The sequence below is a fragment of the Copadichromis virginalis genome, linkage group LG23 (genome assembly GCF_057382275.1).
Source record: "Copadichromis virginalis isolate Kocher_CV1m ecotype Utaka linkage group LG23, C_Virginalis_male_GT1.1, whole genome shotgun sequence".
Taxonomy (NCBI): domain Eukaryota; kingdom Metazoa; phylum Chordata; class Actinopteri; order Cichliformes; family Cichlidae; genus Copadichromis; species Copadichromis virginalis.
Window position 1 is genome coordinate 51,363,382 of NC_140639.1, and position 18,666 is coordinate 51,382,047.

General features: G+C 40.7%; 1 protein-coding gene across 2 annotated transcripts in view; it reads left to right on the plus strand.

Moving 5' to 3' along the window:
- dmd (dystrophin) overlaps positions 1-18,666 on the plus strand; it is a 289,532-nt gene that overhangs the window by 62,816 nt on the left and 208,050 nt on the right. For both annotated transcript variants that reach the window (XM_085449001.1, XM_085449002.1), the window contains exon 2: positions 5,492-5,553. In XM_085449001.1, coding sequence (XP_085305127.1) covers positions 5,492-5,553 — 62 coding nt within the window. The remainder of the gene's footprint in view (positions 1-5,491; positions 5,554-18,666) is intronic.

Consider the following 18,666-nt stretch of genomic DNA (forward strand, 5'->3'; position numbering starts at 1 on the left):
GCTAATCAGTTTGGTTCACGATCTCACCTGCACAGTTTGTAGAGCGTGTAGTAGCTGTGGCAGTTGTTTGGCTTGAAATGACAACTGAAATCTCCACATTTGTTTTTCTCAAAATAATATTTAAACTTTAATCTCAAAATTGCGAATTTAATATTAAAATGGACACTGATTTTATTCACTCCACAACTCTTTTGTAAACGTGGTTATGTCTACTCTAATGAGTTTTCTTGATTGGAAATTCTTTGTTTTTAATATTTCAAATGCTTTTTTTATGGTTTTGCACTAAATGTTTATCTTTTGTCTTTTTCAACTAATGAATTTTGTGAGTCACATTGTAATGGAAAAGTCTGGCCCAAGGCTCTATTTTTGCATCCTATTGTAGGGTGGCAGTTGGAAGACATTTTTTAATAAAGGAGGGTAAAAGTCAAAAGTGTCTCTTTCCCTCTAGAGCTCAGGACATTTCCTGTCTGTCTTTGTCTTTTTTTCCACATGCCCTTTTCTTTTTCTTTTCATCCTTCCTCTCTCTCCTCCTGCTCCCTGCCTGCAGATGATTGGTATCAGTTCCACATTATGGAGCCTATAAATGTACTTTTTCCTGGAAAGCTACACACACACACACACACACACACACACACACACACACACACACACACACACACACACACACACACACACACAGGCAGATGCAAAACACTTGCACACACAGATCCAAAATGCACTCTCAGTCTCACACATTGCAGACATAAATACACTCACAGGGTATAGCAGTGACTTGCCCCATCTGTGCTTTTTTTTCTTGCTGTAGATAAAAATGCTGGATTATGTCTGTGGCAGCCTTTGAAAATTTAACACACGTGCACATTTCTACACATTTTGTACTGACACTTACTTTTATTGCAGAGGCTATTTTTGACATTGATGTGAACATAAGCTTGCAATCCTTTACTCTCACTTCCTAGTTATTGCCCCCTCTCATTCTTTTCTTCTGTTTTCCATTCTTCTCGTGTCATTGTGTCTTTCCCTCTCTGTCTTACTTCTCTTCATCAAGTCTTCCCCATCTGATCTCTCGGTAATGACCTGATCTGATTGGATTTGGTCTCATATTCCTTTCCCTGGCTAATAGCCATTACTGTTGCTAGGCAGCTGGGATCAAAACATTGGCAAACATGGCTGTTGCACAGGACCACTCCGACTGTAGAAACAGATCACTTATTTGCCTTGCCAGGTTTCTTTGCCATCACGCAGTTCAAGAAAAGCATTTTATTCTAATAAATGCAAGTTCAAGGCAGATATGGAAATGAGTTGATCATTATTTCATGTCAATGTGATCTTTGCTCTTTAGCTATGTTATGCTTCCAACTTATTATCTGTATTTAACACATTAGTGCTAAATATAGATAGCTATTTTATAATTACCATTTTCATATCAGTGCTGGGTGATTTATGTCTCAGGGACATGCTTGAAAATACAGTGTTATCGCTGGAACTCAACAGCTTACTCTCAGAACACAAATACACTAGGAATGCTAGGAACTGAATTTACTACATCAAGGAGAACCAGGACACTAGAAAGACAAGAGGGTGTGGGAACCATGAGGGAGGCTGCCACAAAGAGCAAAGGGAGACAGGGAGATAATATATCCACATAAAATGACAAGGGAACAGGCAACAGGTGGGGAACATGGTTGAACAGAATTAAAGAAGTTAAACTGAAAATGACATACATGGGACAAGGACCTACCAAAGTAAAACAAGAAGTAGCTAAAACCGGGGCCTAAACTTAGGCTACGTCCACACGTACACGGGTATTTTTGAAAACGGAGATTCTCCGTTTTCGTTTTAAAAAATAATCCGGTCCACACGTAAAGACAGAAATGAAGGAAAACGCTGCTAGGAACATGCCAAAGCAACAGGTGGCGATATATTCCTAACCGGGCAGAAATGTTGGCCAATCAGAAGTCTAGAAGCCTCGGTGGGAAAGAGTAAACAAAGATGGCGCATGTGTAACTGTGTGTGTATATGTAAGCATTTAAACACTGCAGAGAGTACAATTAACAGTAACAGTATTGTAGAAATTCATTTCACCGAAAGAATAACGTGGCGCACAGTGTGACATCAAAAAATGCGCACACCTTTGACGCTGCGTTTTCTCCGTTTTCCTCGTCCACACATAAATGCAAAAACTGAGTTTTCGAAAATATCCACCCTGGCAGGCGTTTTTAGAAATCTCCGTTTTCAGTGACCGAAAACGCCGTTTACGTGTGGACGAAAGGTGCAAACGCATAGAAAAATCTGCGTTTTCAAAAATACCCGGGTACGTGTGGACATAGCCTTAGACATACAACTTGACAGAACTAAAAAGGGAACCCAGGCAACCACATAGACAGGACACACAGACCACTCAGAAACAGGGACACGACTAGGGAGCCAAGACTGACTTCACAAGGAAATACAAAGGAAGGACAAAACACAGGGACGAGACAAAGGAAACAAGAAGGGAAATGAGTAGAAGACCTAGATGTGACAGGACTAAACAAAAAGGAAAAGAGCAACTGAAAGAGAGGAATAAAGCAAAGGTAACCAATACTAAGCAAACCAGGACTCTCATAATGTGACTATGGTAAAGAGTTATAGCTCTACGATAATAACTTGAGCTTGTGCAAGCTAAGTGATATAGAAGCACCCCATAGAAGGAGATTGCATTACCTGTGTAAGAAATTACAGCTTATTTATGGAAATATAGTATTTTTTCACCTTCACCTTCCATTCAGCTCAGTTGTTTTCACATATTTTGATGGGAAATTATTTTAGCACCACTGAGGGGAAACTTTAACACACTAAGTTGAGGTATTGTTTCAACCTGGGTCATATTATCCTAGACTCTCATCCTGCATCAGCCACGTCTACTCAAAGTTACACTCCAATAAAACAAAAGTTAAAGTGATGAATGGTAATCCAGCATGGCCCATCCATCAGTCCCACAGGAAGTCATTATTTTGCAATTTACAATTTTTATGAACTAATAACTTCACCTTGGGGGGGTTCAGCCATTTTTCTGTGTATGTTACATCAATAACTTGCAAATCTTCTGCCACTTTCTGAATCACTGTTTGGAGGAAGTTTTCACATTTCCTTGTGAATTTTCAAATTATGCTTCCACCACATGAATGCTTGTAAAATGGATCTTCTTAGTAAAGGAGGTCATCACACTGACATTCAAAACAAACACACTTTTTACCAGTTCATGTAAATGAATTGTGTATGGTATACTTTTATTCCTATTTGCATCAAATTGGTTAAAAATACATTTTAGGGTCATGTTATGATTAGTTAGATGAAGAAAGAATCCTTGTGTCACTTGTTAGATGTTATTCTGTTATCTCCAGAGTAAAGCAGTTACTGATTTACTACATTCGGTATTTTTTTATTTGATTTTTTACTTTATTCTTGGACTTAACCAATGAGAGACAAAAAGAATGTTTCCAGGTGTGTGTGTGTGTGTGTGTGTGTGTGTGTGTGTGTGTGTGTGTGTGCGTGTATTCTGTTATTGCCCACATCTTTACCTTTTTTTTGTTCGTTTGTTTGTTTTTTACCTCTGATTATTTCAAGCCTCATTAGTTTCATTTACTGGGATCTTAGCTGGTTTCCATTGCAATGACAATAACATTCCAGTTTCTTTCAAGGTAACTAGCTTAGAAACTGTTCAAAGTACAAAGTTTTGGATCCACTTGTATCCCTGTATGTCTAGTTTCACCAGACTCGACGGGCAAAACATCTGATTTGATGTTGCTGCTCAGTTTAATTAACTGTTACAGCCATTTTCCACATAGTCCTCTATTTTAAAGGTTCAAAATGAGTTGGCCAAATAGAAAATAGTTTTTAAACGTTGCTGGTTGCTCTACTGGAGTGAGATCATGTGACTGACTTGGTAATTGAACATTTCTTTGCCTGGAGAAACTCTTGGGTTGTGTTTCTAGCATGCTTTGGGTCATTATCCCTCTGCACTGTGAAGCACTGTCCAATCACTTTTGCAGCACTGAGCAAAGTCTATAACCCTGCACGCTTTAGAATTCATTAAGCATTTATGTTGGAAATTTGCTATTTGATTTTGAAAATGACCCAGGCACTTATTTCTCTTTTATATCCCCTGAAGCTGTCAACACAAACAGTAAAACCTTTGATTTGAACCACACAAACACACAGTGACAACAAAAACATAAACTTTATACATAAGACTGCTGCTTTTAAACTGAAGGCTGGAACCAATCTAGTCTTTGGTCATCAGTGTCAAAATAATCCTCTGTCTTCTTTTTGTCTTTGTGTCCTTCAGCTGTCTTTTCATATTGTCTGCTCTGTTTTCTGCCTTTAATTGCCTTGTCTAAACTGTTTTCAATCTTTTTTCTCCTCGAGAGGCTTCATTTTAACTGTTCTCTCTTTCCCTACATCTTTCCTTTTTTATCACTTCTATGCATGATTTTCTCCACCGCTTTTTGTCACTTTTTCTAAATTAAGATGGAGCTATTAAGGCTGGATTCCCTTTAATGAGATGCAGTATGCAGAAGTAGCTGTGTTCATGAATCATATGTGTGTGTGTGTGTGTGTGTGTGTGTGTGTGTGTGTGTGTGTGTGTGTGTGCACATGTAAATCAGTTCTAAATTAGGTTTAGTTTAAGAGGACTATTGGTCATGGCCTTTCTCTCCCAGTGTGCAGACTTATATGTGCATTTACACACAGTTATTGCACAAACACAAAGGTTGAAGCTGAAAGCAGAGGCAGTCCCTGGACCCCAGGTCTCATGGTGTCCTTAAAGGAAATTTAAAAATCATCTTATTAACGTACATTTAGGACAGATTTTTAAAAATCAGTGATTAATTTAAAGATTTAAAGATAATCTAACTGTGGACAGTCATGCAGTTGATTACAATTAAACATTAAATACAGATTTCTGAGGATAAATTCAGATGAATTTGTGCTCAGGAGCAGTGGTCTTCCTTTCTTGGGGCTGTCATCATGTGAGTCAGTTTCCACATTATGCATGCTGCACACCACACGGCAGTTAAGCTTCAAATTTAAAAAAGGAAAATTCCAGTGGAATAACCCAGGTTTAAAGTCTTTAACAAGAATCTCACCAAGCCGTTTTACTCCAAGTGAGAAAGGCATGTGAAACCAAATCAAATATGTGGCTCATCGAGAAAAACATTTCCACAGAACTCAGGTTAACAGTGACCACCTTTGATGCTGTTGGCCAACAGGATGTGGTGGGAACAGTGCTGCTGCCGGCAAAAGAAAAAGGAAGAGAAGATGGGAAAGGTGTGATCTGAGGCAGCAAGAGAGAAGAAAGGCAGGATTGTAGAATTGAAAATGACTGTCAGACAGTATCATGAGCGTGATGTTAGTTAGCAGTAAAAAAAGGAATTTTGGAGTAACGCAAACGGATTCTTTTCCTTTTCTTTTTCCTAACTCTGTCTTTTTATTTTTTTCACCCCGACAGATGAAAGAGAAGACGTTCAGAAGAAGACTTTCACAAAATGGGTAAACTCACAATTGGCTAAGGTAAGAGAGCTTCCTGCGTCTCTAACTTGCACCTGCACACCTTACACCCAGTGAGAAGTCATTTCATCAGTATTAAATAGTATCCATCTCTTGCAAGCATTTAGTAGGTTGAGCTCTGTGAATTCATCATCTTTTCTGTATTGACATTCTGGTTTCATATGTAAGGTTCCAACAACCCTGTGAATGAACCAGGATAGTGTTTTTCATAACTGGTAACATTATATCCAGTTTGATCTATGATAACATTTACATATGAATATGAATACATATAGATATGATGATAAAGAAGCTTTAGAACCATGTTGCATTAATCAGTTATTCTCCAGATGAGCTTTTCTGTGGTGAGTCATTTAAGCTGACTTTGGAGATCATGATTACATTCATACCAAATAACATTTATGGTTTCACAGATAAAGAAATGTCAGAATCTCAGCTAAAAGCTCACCATTTCCAGGACCACTAAACACCACTAGAACAACAAAAAATTAAAGAGCAGGTAAAAAGATTCTGCAAAAAGATGTAAACACAAAGTCTGAATTTCCCCCATTCACCCAATGACGCACACAAACAATGTCTCTGCTGAAAGCACAGATCTCTGTAGAGTTATATCTACTAAAAGATCTATCATCTAATAAAACCTCCCACACTTGTAAAAAGTCTCACAAGTGTTAGCTTTACTTTGATACCAACATAGATTTACACAGGGTTTGTAATTGTAGAGAAATAATAAATTCATTTTGGTCATGTCTCAACCTCAAAAGGCTCCTAGTGTTACAAAGGTTATGAAGAGAGGTCATGATCCATTAGCACCTGCATAGCTCCAGGAAAGAGCACTACAGGTGTAATATTTGCTTTGTGTTCTGTCCAGACAAGCATGGCAAGCAGAGCAGTGCTTGCTGAGTCAAATCTAAAAATAGACAGAAATTAAAACATACCAAATTGGATGCTATCTCTCTCCTTTAATCTCGAATAGCTTAAACTTAAAATAAAGGAGAAAGCCAAATTTCTCCTTTTAGCTCAAACTACATAAACAAAAAGCTTCTCACCTGATTTGATCTTTCACTTAAATTACTATCATGCTGTGGCTGCAATTGGCTATTGTTGCTGAAGCACACTATCCCTTTGTTCCCGTTTGAAACTGCTGCGTGTCTTTGTTTCATGGGCAAGCCGACCTTTTTAGTTTGATCGTGGGCATCAGATGTGATGGGAGAGGTCTTTAGTACCTGGTAGACCGGGAATGATATGGCCCCGAAGGGCACTCCTGGATTCCAAAGTCTGCCGTCTTATACTAATTCATTGGACTTTCACCATAAAATACTTTTAAAAAGTGGGTAGGTCACTCTGTATAGAGATAATGATTGAGTGGAAACAGTGGATTTGTCTGCATTATAACCCTGGGCCTTACTAACTGGAAAACACTTTGCTTTAAACATTGTTCCGACTTTTTTTGGAAATTACTTTTAAACTTTTCTTCCAAGTCCTCAATATAGAGTTCAAGCTGCATAGCTGGTTATGAAAATATATCAAATGTTTGAAATGAGCTCAGTCTTAAATATCTTTAGCATTAATGTTAATCCATAAAACTCTCTGCTTGTCTTTGTGTCAAAGTCACTGCATGCTACTGGTTGGTGGACAAATATAGAGGAGGTCAGAAGGAGTTGCACAGTAGAGAATCCATATGGTTTCACACTAAGAGAGAGAAACTGTGGTGCTGTGAGGAAGTCAGGAGTACGAGAGACGTATGTGAGGATAGTGCACGACATGTATGAGCTGGTGAGGTGTGCAATAGGAGTCAAGGTGGAGGTCTGATTACATCAGGGATTGACTCTTAGCCCCTTTTTGTTTGCAGTGGTGATGGACAGGATGACTGATGATGACAGGCAGGAGTCTGTGGTAGTAAAGATAGTAGTAGATGGCACTGATTTGTTTGAGCAAGTGAAAGAGATTCTGGAGGTATGTTCTGGAGAGACTATGGCTTATTGTCACAGCATCATGTTAGTCAACACAACATTTTGTAATGGCGGCTCTGCAATTGAAGATGCATTTGAGGTTGCTGTTCTTGATGCTGAGTTTTTTTTACCTCCCCAAAAAATATTATATACACATTTACATTTACAGGATGTAGCTGCACTGTTGTTGTGAGCACTGATACTTACCATAAAAAATGTGATCTCATTAACAGAACTTGGCAACAGTTGGTTCAATAATTAATTAACCAATATTTGGGGGTAATATTGGGGTTGTTGGCGACAGTGGGAAGGAAAAACTCTCTTTTAACAGGAAGAAACCTCGGCAGAACCAGACAATCATCCCTATATTGTAGAAAGTAAAGATGTAGTTTCCTGGTTTTATTAATTTTGAGAATTCTTCACACTTCACACCCAGAAGGTTCTGGGTTTGAAACCAACATCCTGGTGGGGGTCTTTCTGTATGGCTTCTGCATGGTCTCCCTGTTCCTGCATAGGTTATTTCCATGTATTCCAGCTTCCGCTCATGGTTCTGTGTCAAACCTTGTTGGAATAAGATTAAGATGCCACATTTGATTCATTCCTGTCATGGGCCCAGAGGGATAAACCATGGTTTTAAAGTTGAAGTGTTAATTCAAAGTAAACCTTAATTGCTTTTCTTCCTGTGCTTCTCAACTTTTTGCCATTACCCATAACTACCACAGTTATGTGGAATATGCTCTGCACTACATTATATTGAACTTTTTTCACTATTTAGATACAGCTTTACTTTTTTAAGAATTCAAGCTTTTTCCTGTGAGTTCCCAGGCCGGTAGGGAGGTCATTGTGAACCCAATGTAAAAGTTTTTGTATGTTAGCTACCCAATAGTAGTGTCTAAAATTGGGCAGACCAAGACCACCATCATTTTTAGAGGACTGAAGAACAGACTTACAAACTCTAGCTTGTTTCCCTCCCCATATGAAATGTGACAGGATTTTTTCTAACTTGTCGAAGAATGCTTTAGTAAGAAGAATGGGGACATGTTGAAAAAGATGCAATAATTTGGGGAGGACATTCATCTTTGTCAGATTAACTCTTCCTGCCACTGACAATGGTAGTGAAGTCCGATGGTCACAGTCTTTCTCGTTGTCTAGTAGGGATAGCAAATTCTCCCTCATCATTTTAGGTATAGAAGAAGAAATAAAATTAAAAAGCGATATTTAAATCAGTTTCTGTACACTTAAAGGGTACTATTGAGTGGGGAAGAGCTCGGGCCAGGGAGTTGAGGGGTTGCATCTCGCTTTTTTGATAATTGAGCTTATACCCTGACAGTGTACCATATTGGTCCAGTATGTTAAAAAGCACCGGGAATGAGTTTAGAGGGTCAGAAATGTACAAGAGCAAGTCGTCTGCATAAAGTGAGAGTTTGTGGGTCACACCGAACCTCGTAATGCCTTTAAATATACCCTCTGAACGCAGCCATATTGCGAGAGGCTTAATAGCAATGGCGATTAAGAGGGGTGAGAGAGGGCACCCTTGCTTAGTCCCCCTCTCAAGTGGAAAAGGCGAAGACAAGTTGTTGTTAGCATGAATACAGGTGGATGGCGAGGAATATTGTAACTTAACCCAGAGAATAAAGTCAACCGCCAAGCCAAACCTATCCATCACCTCATAGACTAAGCTCCACTCGAAGCGGTCGAAAGCTTTCTCCACGTCGAGAGATACCACAACCACTGGAACTGAATTGCACGACGTATGGATAATATTCAAAAGAGGTGTCTTGAATTGTCATATGAGTGCCTGAGGTGGAGAGCTTGAAGTGTACAGATCGCAATAGAAACGAACAAATACTTCATTAATTCCCTCTGGGTCCGATATTATGTCGCCAGTAGCAGACTTGACCTTGCATGGGCTTGATAGGCCAGAAGTTTCCCTGCCTTATCATCGAATTCAAAAAAGCGTGGCTTTGTCTTAATTAATTGAACAATACCCACATAGCAGGCAGGTCTGACCCAGATCTGGTGTCATGCCGGCACTGCTGGCTGACTTCTGGCATAGTTAGTGATTTGTCATCCAGATATGGGCCAGGCCTGCCATAGATGGCACAGTTTATGTGATGGCATGATACATCTGGCCTGATTGTGGTTTGCTTTATGTGGCCCAGGCTCATAGAAAATAGGTCTGGACTGGATCCGTCATCAAGCTGACACTTCATGTCAACCAGATGTGGGCCAGGTCTGGCAATGAGGCACTATTTATGTTCCTATTTTAGTTAGAAGACCCAAATGCCATGTTGCAATACTATACTGCTATGGTAGCCAATGTTTCAAATGTAGGTTTGACAGGTTTGTGAGTGTACACTTTATCCAAAACCTAGTGAGAGTTTGCTCATGTCTACCACCGTGTGGCTGTAGCTCAGGAGGTAGAGCGGGTCACCTACTGATCGGAAGGATAGTGGTTCGATTCCTGGCTCCTCCAGTCTGCATGGTATGAATGTAGTTAGGAAGCACTCAGTTTAGTGAAAGTGTGTGTATGTGGCATGTTGTATAGAGCACTTTGAGTAATCGGGAGAGTAGAAAAGCGCCACGTAAGAAGCAGTCCATTCACTGTCAGAACAGAGTTCTGTCATGCTGTTTTTGCACTATTATTTTCCGGCACGTTGTTATTACATGGTTTGATTAAGGTACACATTAGGCTGACATCTGTGGCCAGAGCTGAAACTGTCCTGGGCCAGCACAGGACCAGCTGCGTGTTTGCAACTGGCCTTGTGCTGGCCCATGTGTGGGCCACCTCTGGCAAACCTGATTTGGGCCACCAAAGGGCCGTCATTCTTTGCGGAATGTGGGCCATGTGTAAGCACATTGTGTGGGCCAGATCCGGGCCATACCAATTTTGCCATGTGGTAGCTGTTGCGGTGGTGGTTAAATTGAGACTGGCTTGAAGTTTCAAAGGTTCTGTATATAAGCCACTTGAGTTCATTGAGTAAAGACAGACACATAATACGATACAATTGTTTCTTCTCCTTGTTAAATGACATAGAATTTAATCAGTATAATCTACATGTACTCTACGCACAAAAAGCTAAATTAAGGTGTTCAACACTTTGGTTAGCACAAAATTATATCTGCTAGTTCCATGCAAGAGGCAGTCATATTCCCAAAAATGTTTAAACACTGTATAGTTATTGTTTAAAGAAATAATACAAGCACCAGCTTAAGCTAAAGAATGTAAGTAGGTGGGTCTGGATACTCCAGATTAGAGCAGGGCAATATGACCAAAAATATTTATCACGATATACATTTGAAAATTTGCAATAACGATATAACTGACAATATAATTGACACTATACAAAATACTTTACAACTCCCCAACTTTATTAGTGCAAAAAAAAAAAAAAAATCAATGTATTTTCACTTAAACAAGCAGCTGTTTTTTTATGTGCATTAAAGTTATATAAAAATGTAACAGTGCAAATTCCTCGCTGACAGTTTAACCAAAAGGCGTTTCCAGTGGAAACTGGCCGACATATCCTCAGCACAACCATGTATAACATCCACAAAACTTAAAAAGAGGTTATACACACACAATACGGTAATATTATGTTGAAGCACAGCACGTATCACTCCGCGAGGCTCCTGACTACGATAGCTGTAATGCTCCGACAATCTATCAAGCGGTGCGGCTTCGTAGCTTAGCAAAGTCGTACTGAAACATTTGACAGATTTTCGAGCGCCGTGCACATAAAATCGTTTTGAGGTCAGTAAACACAACTCATATATATATTCATTATAAGGCACACAATTCATACATAAGGCACACGGGATTATAAGGGGCACTGTGGATTTTCAGAAAAATCAAAGGATTGATTTTAAGTGTGCCGTGTTTTCCAAAAAACACGGTAATAACGACGGCCCGCTAGCATGCTCTACCAAAAATAGTGCTTTGTTGTGTATCTGACGGACGAAAGCTAAACCAGTTCCACACCACTGAAGCTGCAGCAGTTTTACAAACCAGTTCTCGTTTCATCCGTTTCATTTAACGATCCGCTTTCGCCCTTCTCATTCTCCGTTGCCGCCATGCTTTTTCCGCCATGTGCCTATGAAAACAAAGGCACTGCGCGCGTGCGTTTTACCCATATTCTATCGCGATATTTCATTTTCTTATCGTTGCCCAACATTATACTGGTATTACCGTGAACGGTATGATATGGCCCAGCCCTACTCCAGATTCTTACTAGTGTCCATTGACATTAATGAGAGATTAAATGGTGATTCTACAGTGACTGTAGGTGTGAATGTGAGCAAAAATAATTCTGTATGTATGTGGACAGATAAACCAACCATCCAACCAGCTCATTAACTCATCATTTTCACATCTTCATTTCATATGACAGCAGAATAGGTATAACTTTAGTCAGCAACCAACCACTGGTCGCTGCTTACCTCAGTAATGGAGTTAATAACTGAGATAGAGATAAGAGACATGGAGAAAACACCAACTAGACAAATGCAGTTTTAAAACAAGCCCAAAAACAGCATTTTTTTGATGACTTTATAGACAAAATACATGCAAAGGGATTGGCAACTTTATCTGCTGTGTGCACAGGTAGCTGCTGCCACGCACAACTGTCTCACCATCTAATTCTGTTATGAATTGAGATATAGGTAAAGTCACAGAAACTGGACTTCAGATGTGGTTAAAAGTAGTCCCTTGGATGAAAGTTTTGTGGATTATGCCTACCCCACCCTCACAATTGCATTTTGTTGTATGAGCACAAATTTTAGGAAGCAGGTTTGTTGTATTTTTAAGAGGTGTTGTTGGTGTGTTGTTGGCATGGTGAAGGAGATTTTGTGAATGTACTATGTATGCATGTTGGTGTGACAGTGTGAGTAAAGCTGTCAGAACCAATTCTAATCTTAGCCAAATGATTTAAAAATAGATCTCTTCTCTTCGATCTTATTTAATGGAGATAAAGAGATCTATTAAATAAGATCTGTAGAAGTAATAGAGCTTGAATTGAAATGTTATTTGTAATTAAACATGTCCTAATACTTTAATTACGCAAAACGAAAAGAAAACCATTCTATGTCCAGGTTAAGAGTGGTTGAGCGGTACCAGCTAGATGTAGATGTAGTGTCCTTGTATCTCCTCAGCTTGCTGCTGTATGTTGGGGTTTTTTACCTGTGGATGACACTGTTGATTGTCTGCACCTTTGGGTCTGAAAACAGGTCTTGTCATTTGTGCTCATGTGCCAAACAAAGTTCAGAGTACCCAGCCTTCGTGGAGTCACTCGTGAGATGCTTGAGGGTGCTCAATCTGAGGACTCTGTCGTGCTACTGGAAGACTTAAATACTGGCCTGGGCAATGACAGTGAGGCCTGCTGGGGAGTAATCAGAAGGAATGGCCTGCTTGATCTAAACCTGAGATGGTGTTCTGGTATTGGACTTCGGTGCAAAACACAGTTTGTCTATAATAAACACCATGTTCAAATATAAGGGCCTCCATGAGCTGTGGATAAGCCGTGGAACCAGGACACCATAGGCTGGCAGAGGGCCTGGTCCTCAAAATCTTCAACTTCAGCAAAACATCAACAACATTCCGAGGAAGGCTGGGGACGCTGACCCCAAATGCACCTTGTTCCTCACCTCGATTGTAGAGGCCACTGCATGGAGCTGTAGCTGCAGGATGGTTGGTGGCTGTCATGGTGGGATCTCCTTCCCCCCTTTAATTTTCTCTTCCTTTCCGTTCTTCCTTTATTCTCTTAAAGTTTACATTGGTCTACATTTCCTGTTTTTCTCTCTCTTCTCTTCTTGCCCTTTTCTTCCCTTTTTGCTCTCCTCTCTTTCCTTTTTTTCTACCTGTCCTACATTTCGTTTACACGCCTTTCTTCTTGTTTCTTCATTTTCTTCCCCTTTTCCTTCACCTCTCCCTTCCCATCCTGTTCTTTCCTTCGTATCCTTTTTTGTTCATCCATCCTCTCTTCACATTGAAATGGGAGAATATTTGTATGTAGGGGGCAAGGAAAAGTACATGTGGTTACCAAAGCATAATTAGCACCACTTCCTAGATAGATCAGTCTCTCTCTGTCTGTCATTCCCATATGGAAAAGATATTTATAAGTCTTATGAAGTTTGTATTTGTCTTGTGTGAAACTTGTATGAAAAGCATACAAGAGTGAAAACAGATATAAGATCCCTTGAAAAAATTATATAATGAAACTTGTATGTTTTGGATACTTACTAAAACAATATATCAAAGTAATGAGAAAGTGGCCACTTTCATGAGTAAATCATATAAGCCTTATATGATCACTATATCAAGTAGGCCACATCTTATGCAAGTCTTTCATAATTATTTTCTATTTCTTTTCCATGTGGGTACACACACACACACACACACACACACACACACACACACACACACACACACACACACACACACACACACACACACACACACACACACATTCTAATAGTTACTGAGTAGTGAGACAGTAGGTGGAGCAAACTAGATTACAGGAGGAGAAATTAGAGAAAACCAGGAAAGAGAGTATTGCAAAGAGATTTGGTACGAATAGAAAGAACTGGCAGTGAAGCACTATCATGTCTGATTTAAGTGTGATTTGCTGCTAAGCAAACCATAAAAAGAAGCACTGCATGAATATGAGGATCAGTCACCAACAGGAAACTGAATAGTTTTTTTTATACTTTCTTGTTTGCACCATATCTGTAAATTACTTCATATGCATTTACTCTTCTGATGCTTCCATTTCAAATTCAAATTTTATTTGTAACATACACAGTCATACACAGTACAATATGCAGTAAAATGCTTAGACAGCTGCTCGTGAGCTAAAATAAAAGACTATGAATAGGATAGAAAATAAATATGAAAATTAAAATAAAGGGTAAATTTAACTAGGAAAGAATAGAATAAAATATAAAAATTAAAGTTAAAAATAAAATAACTGTACAACAAAATACACAATATAGAAAATATATAAGAATATATGAAGAAATATAGAACAATAAGAACAATATATAAAAATATAGGACAATAAGAGCAGCTGTACGTGTAATAAATGGTAATGAAAGAAATGTAATGTCCAGGGTTGTGCAATCCACATATTTAAGTGTCCTGTGCAGTGCAAATATGACTAAAAGTGATTTATTTAAGTGACTTGTGATAGAGTGATTTGATTGGATGACCACGCAGTAGTTGTAGTTGTGCAGTGGCCACTAGTGTAAACAAATGTCCAGAAAGTCCAGTGTGTGTGTAAGAACTGTATGTGTGGGTCAGTACTGTGTGGTGGTGTGATTGAGAGACCGTATCGCCTGCAGGAAGAAGCTCCTCCTCAGTCTCTCTGTGTTGGTCTTCAGGGAGCGGAATCGCTTTCCTGACCTCAGCAGAGAGAACAGTCTGTTGTTGGGATGGCTGAGGTCCTTCACCATCTTCCTGGCCTTGGTCCAGCACCGCCTGCTGTAGATTGAGTGCAGGTCAGGGAGCTCGGAGCGGATGGTGCGCTCAGCTGACCGCACAACCCTCTGTAGAGCTCGTCTGTCCTGCATGGTGCTGTTCCCGAACCAGGTTAAGATGTTTCCCGTCAGGATGCTCTCTATGGTGCACGAGTAAAAGTTCCTGAGCACCTTGGAGGGCAGTTGGAAGTCTCTCAAGCGTCTGAGGTGGTAGAGATGCTGACGGGCCTTTTTCACCACGGTGTTGATGTGACAGGACCATGACAGGTCCTGTGTGATGTGAACTCCGAGGTATTTGAAGCTGTCCACTCTCTCCACTGGGCACTCGTTGATGACGGGGGTCTGGTAGTTCCTCTCCATTTTTAGCAATGACAATTTATTTATTTATATCTCCATTTACGGGGTGGCTGTAGCTCAGGTGGCAGAGCAGGTCAGCCACTAATCAGAAGGTCGGTGGTTCGATCCCAGGCTGCCTCCTGGCTGCATGCCAAATATCCTTGGGCAAGATAATAACCCCGTGTTTGCCTACTGGTGGTGGTCAGAGGGCCCGGTGGCGCCTGTGTCCGGCAGCCTCGCCTCTGTCAGTGCGCCCCAGGGCAGCTGTGGCTACAATGTAGCTTGCCATCGCCAGTGTGTGAATGTGTGTGTGGATGGGTGAATGACTGAATGTAGTGTAAAGCGCTTTGGGGTCCTATGGACTAGAAAAGCGCTATACAAATGCAGGCCATTTACCATTTACCATTAGTTGTTTATTATATAAGCATGACTCTGTCCCCGGACAGCGTGAGGAGATCCCTCAGCAGGATCAATGCACGTAAAGCTCCGGGTCCTGACAACATTCCTGGTCGTGCACTGAGAGACTGTGCAGTGGAACTCACTGATGTCTTCACAGACATCTTCAACATATCACTCATCCAGGCTGTCGTCCCCACATGTTTTAAAGCCACCACAATCATTCCGGTCCCAAAAAAGTCATCTCCCTCCTGCTTTAATGACTACCGTCCTGTTGCACTTACTCCCATCCTGATGAAGTGCTTCGAACGACTAGTCATGCAGCACATCAAGACTGTCCTACCCCCCTCCCTGGACCCCTTCCAGTTTGCGTATCGGCCCAATCGCTCAACCGATGATGCCATCTCCACTGCACTCCACTCAGCACTCACACACCTGGACAAAAAAGATTCATATGTTCGAATGCTGTTCATAGACTTCAGTTCAGCATTCAACACTATAATCCCCCAACAGCTCACTCAAAAACTGGTCCAGCTGGGGCTCAACACCTCACTGTGCAACTGGCTGTTGGATTTCCTCACCGGAAGACCTCAAGCAGTACGGGTCGGCAGTAATACATCCAGCACCATCATTTTAAACACGGGGGCCCCGCAGGGATGTGTGCTGAGCCCCCTCCTCTTCACTCTGCTGACCCATGACTGCACTCCATCACACAGCTCCAACCTCTTCATCAAGTTTGCGGACGACACAACGGTGGTGGGTCTCATTAGCAACAGGGATGAGACCGACTACAGAAGTGAGGTGAGACGCCTGGCCACGTGGTGTGCTGACAACAATCTCTCTCTGAATGTGGAGAAGACGAAGGAGATTGTTGTGGACTTCAGGAGAATGCACACCCAACATGCTCCTCTGACCATTGACGGAGCGTCTGTGGAGAGAGTGAGCAGCACCAAGTTCTTGGGTGTGCACATCACAGAGGATCTCTCCTGGACGTACAACACCACAGCACTGGCCAAGAAATCACAGCAGCGTCTCTTCTTTCTCCGCAAACTAAGAAGAGCAGGAGCTCCAGCCCCCATCATGTACACTTTCTACAGAGGCACCATCGAGAGCATCCTGTCGAGCTGCATCACTGTGTGGTTTGGAGCCTGCAATGCGTCCTGCCATAGAACCCTCCAACGCATAGTGAGAGCTGCAGAGAGGATCATTGGTGTCTCTCTCCCCTCCCTCCAGGACATTTACAGCACCCGTCTCACTAAAAAAGCCCTTTGCATAGCGGCTGATCCCACGCACCCAATGCAAAGCTTCTTCAAGCTGCTGCCGTCAGGGAGGAGACTGCGGAGTCTCCAGGCCAGGACCAGCAGACTGAAGGACAGCTTCATCCATCAGGCTGTCAGGAAGCTAAACTCCCTCCCGATTCTGCCCCCCTCTCCCCTCTTCTCCACCACGGTCTCACTGAACTCTGTCACACACACACACACACACACTCTCTGACGCACTCACTGGCCTGCTCCAGTCACTTTGTGGAGCATTGGACTGCCATTACCTCATAAGACTTTGCTGTTACACTATCTCTTACCGTACACTACTAAATCTCCATTTGCACTATTTGCCTATTTTGCACCACTATGCCTTCTTACTTGAATATTGTATATGTATATTGCATAGCTTTTTTTGTTATACGTAAAATTGTATTGTATTTATTTAAATTTTTACTTTTTAATTATTTTATTTGCATTTTTCTAATCACTAGGGTTTGAGAGTAACGCAATTTCTATTCTGTGTATGTCCTGTACATGTGGCAGAATTGACAAATAAAGTTGACCTGACCTGACCTGGGAAGTGGGCAGGACCTGAGATCAACTTTTCTCAATGTGTAGTGACTACCAATAAGAATGATGAATACTATTTATTTACATATAGTAGTAAGTACTTTAGAAGGTCTCCTAGACAACCCAAGCTGGAAAGCCAGCTTATAGACACGTGGCCTTATACTCCTGGGACTGGTAATTTGTCTGAGTCAGAGCTAACTAGAAGGAGAAAATGTGTCACAGATCAACTTACTCCATCCATCCATCTTCTTCCACTTATCCAGTTCAAGGTCACAGTACTCCATCCCAGGAACTGTGAGTGAAAGCCAAGGTACATCCTTGACAGGTGACCAGTCTGTCACAGGGCTGACAAACAGCTCCGGCTAATGGGTGAATAAGGCAAGTTGTATAAAGTGCTTTGAGTGCTCTGGTAAAGTTGAAAAGCCCTATAAAAAACTAATCCATTGTCATTTAACATGTATTTATTTATCTATCTATCTACAGCTCATCCCAATAATTGAGTTAGGGGTGTTGGTGCACTGATTGACAGCTATCCCTGTCACAGTCTGTGAGACATGATCCAGTCCTTGGAGTTGATGTGGAGTGGATCTCTTTACTCTCTATGTGCTGCTGTAGCCTTTTGAAGCACTTTCTTAGCTGACTTATTTTGTGGCTTGCTATGAGGTAAAGCTTTATGAATGGTAGGGAGTGCATGCATAAAAAATAATAATAATAATAATATAAATTGATTTACATTAGAAATGCATAATTAATCACATACATCTATCAATAATTCTGTGATTGTGATAAAAATTGGAATTGAATAAATGCTACATTTAAAACATAATTGATTCATAAAATGTATCAAAAATGTTTAAAATATGAATAAATAGTATTTAAAAACACAATACAGGTTATGAATGCAGCTTGCTAAGATTAGCTTATAAATTAACGCATCAAATTGAAGCATCAACATCCTGTTTGCAAAACTAATTGGTGTCTACAGTGGCTACATCCACGTTTATACTGTATATGTCAAATTTTTATAAAAATGTTTTAAGAAAATGACCTTTATCATGTATTTTAATTATAAAAGAAGACTGAGTGGGGCCCATGAGATTGTTTTTTTTAAGTGGGCCACAGTACTT